A 3,346-nucleotide genomic window follows, 5' to 3' on the forward strand; every position below is an offset into this window, starting at 1 on the left:
CTCTCTCTCTCTCTCTCTCTCTCTCTCTCTCTCTCTCTCTCTCTCTCCATATATATGTATGTATATATATATGTATGTTTACAGCAACCTGTTCTTTTTTATTCATTACTCATGATTTATCTGTTAGAAAGTTGCATATTAATATCCCAGTAAAAAACCTGGAAATAAGAATTTCCTTATTTCTTTTTAAATCTTTTAACAATAGGATCCACTTCTTCAAATGAGGGGTTAATCAGTACCAACAAATTTCATTTCTGTGACTGTTGTCACAGAAAAATTACCTTCTCTGGCTATAAAATAGTAGAGAACTAAGTAGTTGATAGAGGTTCAAAGGTACCAGTGTAATGCTAGGATTCTATAAATACATAATAATTGGCCCAGTTTTTTTTCTCATATTAAGTGTTACTTTTACTTAACCTCCCTGTTGCTTGTATGGTTCCAAATTTGTTTTTTTTTTTTTCACTTTTTAAAAAAAAGTAAATTCATTATTTATTTTTAACATTAAAAAATTTTTTTTCAATGAAAATCTTTTCCCTCCAGCCCTTTTCCTACCTAATCACTGAGAAGGCAAGCAGCATAATATCAGTTATTTGTATTTGTTTCAAATTCAAAATTTTAATTATACTTTTCATGCTGTAGATTAACAGTTCTCAAAGTGAGGTCCCAGGATCCCTGGAAGTCCCCAAGACCCTTTCAGAGAGTCTGCATGACCAAAACAATTTTTACAAAAATACTAAACCCTTATTTGCCTATTAAAATACTCTTCCTTTTTCCAACTGCATATCTGTATGAGGTCAGATTTTCTTCATGTACCCCAACCATAACAACATATTGCAGTAGATCACTGCAGAAGCAGATGCTAGAATCCAACTGTTTTCTATTAAGTCACATAGTAAGAGATTTACTTACTTGTGTACAACAGTGTTGTTTCTCACTAATTTTTTTTGCTTGGGAAATATTTTTATGTTACTTATGTCAACATATAATAAGTTTACAATTGTTATTTTAAATTTTTACATGGCATTTCCATTTCTAATACAGTAAATATTGCTATAATCCACATAAAGAAGAGCTATTTGAAGTCCCCAATAGTTTTTAAGGTTATAACGAGGTTTCAAGATTTTAAAAAGTTTAAAAAATATAATGAATTAATTTCTATAGAAAAATTCATTAATTTGAAAATACTGGCATTTTGGAATCATTTTATTCACATGCGGGATTCTGGCCAAGACTGAAATAATTTTTTACTTTACTATAAAATACTGCATTTCATTTTATTATGGGATGATCAGAGATAACTTACTTGAAAAATAGTTCTACTGTGTTAATTTTTTTATTAGTCATAGTAATAGTTGATATTTATATAGTACCAACAATGTGTCAAGCATTATGCTACATGCTTTACAAATATTATCTTGTTTAAACCTCACAACAACCCTGAGAGGTAGGTTCTGTTATTATCATCATTTTATAGGAGAGGAAACTGAGGCAAGCAGAAGTTAAATGACTTGCTCAGGATCACACAACCACTGAGTATCTGAGGTCAGATTTGAACTTGGATCTTCCTAACACCAGGCTTGGGACCTAGCTGCCTCTGACCTTTCTAATTTTTCAAATTAATCTTAAGTCAGGATAAAGGGCATGCTTGTTCTGAGTTTAATAACTTTTTATGCCAGCTGAGTATAAGTTCTTGAAGGTCCTAGCAGATTGGATAAGCATGAAAGCTTGAGCTCATGAATGATTTATATGTACCTGAGGTTAGACACCAAACTGGATTTTTTTTTTAACTACAGCAGACCCATGACACTAATCCCTAAGGTGATAAGATTTTAATCTCTCTCCATGGAAAGAGTACCAATACTATTGAAATTAAAGATACTTTGAAATACTGGAGACATATCCATAATATTGCTGTGTGGTTCTGACACACAGAGGAGAAATAAAGTGATGATGTGCTAATTTATAATACTTTATAACATTTGATTCACTGCTTTGCATTGACACAAAACAAAGGGGAGAAGATGGAGTCATTTAAAAAGTCAAACTCTTCTGTTAAATCCAGCTTTGTTAAGTGCAGAATATAATAGTTAACTATGTAGTTCCTCAAATCTGATTATTTAAATAAGAAAACAGCGCCCATCATACCCATTGCCTACCTTTTTGTGTATATGACAGTTTGATTCATGTATTAAAAAGTGATTGGGTTGAGGCCAACATGGAAAACGTTCTACTTGAGACTTAAGAAACTGGAAAGTAACTAGTAAATGTCTAAAAAAGTTCCCTTCCCAAATAGAAACAATATTTGATATTTCTTTTTCTTTCCCCTCCAGGATGCTTTGAATCTTCCACATAGGCCTTTTTTCCACTGCTCTACTCTGATACCTGTTGTGGTTCTGACACTAAAGTTTATTATGCACCTTTTCCGGCTGAAAGACTCGTGGTGCTTTCTTCCCTGGATGTTATTTATATCTTGGACTTCTCACCATGTTCGGGATGGAATTCGTCATGGCTTATGGATTTGCCCTTTCGGAAAAACATCTCCGCTGCCATATTGGCTCTATGTGACAATCACAGCATCTTTACCTCACTTATGTTCATTCATTATGTATTTAACAGGGACCAGAGAAATGATGTCTATAAAACATGGAATTCATATCGATGTCTAAAGGAAACTAGTTAGCAACTTTGGGAGAACACTGTTGGAAAGTAATCATTGAATGTACTCATCATTGAAGTGAATTTTAAAATACATATCACTTCTGCAGAACTTGTAGTTCTAGTATTTAGTTACTTTGGTTCTAGAATTGTTTTGCGTGGTGAATGAAATGATTTTACTGTGAAGAGTATAATTTTTTACTGTTCTAGTTAATGTTTTATGTGCATGTGTATATATACACACACATATATACAAATATTGTTTCATTTCTTCTAACCCAATTTCTTTCCACCCTGTTCAATTTTTCTTGTTTTACCATCAGTATTTTAGGTTTTAAGTTTATTTATTATTTACGTCATGATTGTTTCCCAACAGAATTTTAAGGGACCATTTCCAAGCAACCTTCCGTATTTGTTGAGTTGAATCGAATTGAAGTTTTAAAGAACTATATTTTTGAGCAGCCTATTTCCTTCTGAAAAGAAGCTCAGGGTCTAGGTTGCCCAAGTTCTAGACAGCTAATATTATGCTGAGCTGCTTAAATCCTGTGAATCTTGAAGTGCTGAAATAACTAAAATTGAATGCTCTTTGTGTGTAAAAATGACTGCTAGTATTTATTCTGAATTTTTATCTTGCCTGAAAATACAACTCGCCAGGTGCTAATTGTTAGTTTAGAACAGAATTAGTTTATCT

General features: G+C 32.5%; 1 protein-coding gene across 1 annotated transcript; it reads left to right on the forward strand.

Annotated features, from left to right (window-relative positions):
• Nucleotides 1–2,330: 2,330 nt before the first annotated feature.
• Nucleotides 2,331–2,666, forward strand: LOC123254790 (transmembrane protein 267-like; the record flags this gene model as incomplete). The annotated part of the gene is made up of 1 exon (XM_044683716.1): nt 2,331–2,666. A coding segment is annotated over one exon (336 nt), but the record flags the coding sequence as incomplete, so codon positions are not given.
• Nucleotides 2,667–3,346: the final 680 nt, after the last annotated feature.

Source organism: Gracilinanus agilis, unplaced genomic scaffold (assembly GCF_016433145.1).
Source record: "Gracilinanus agilis isolate LMUSP501 unplaced genomic scaffold, AgileGrace unplaced_scaffold32609, whole genome shotgun sequence".
In the NCBI taxonomy this organism is placed as follows: Eukaryota; Metazoa; Chordata; class Mammalia; order Didelphimorphia; family Didelphidae; genus Gracilinanus; species Gracilinanus agilis.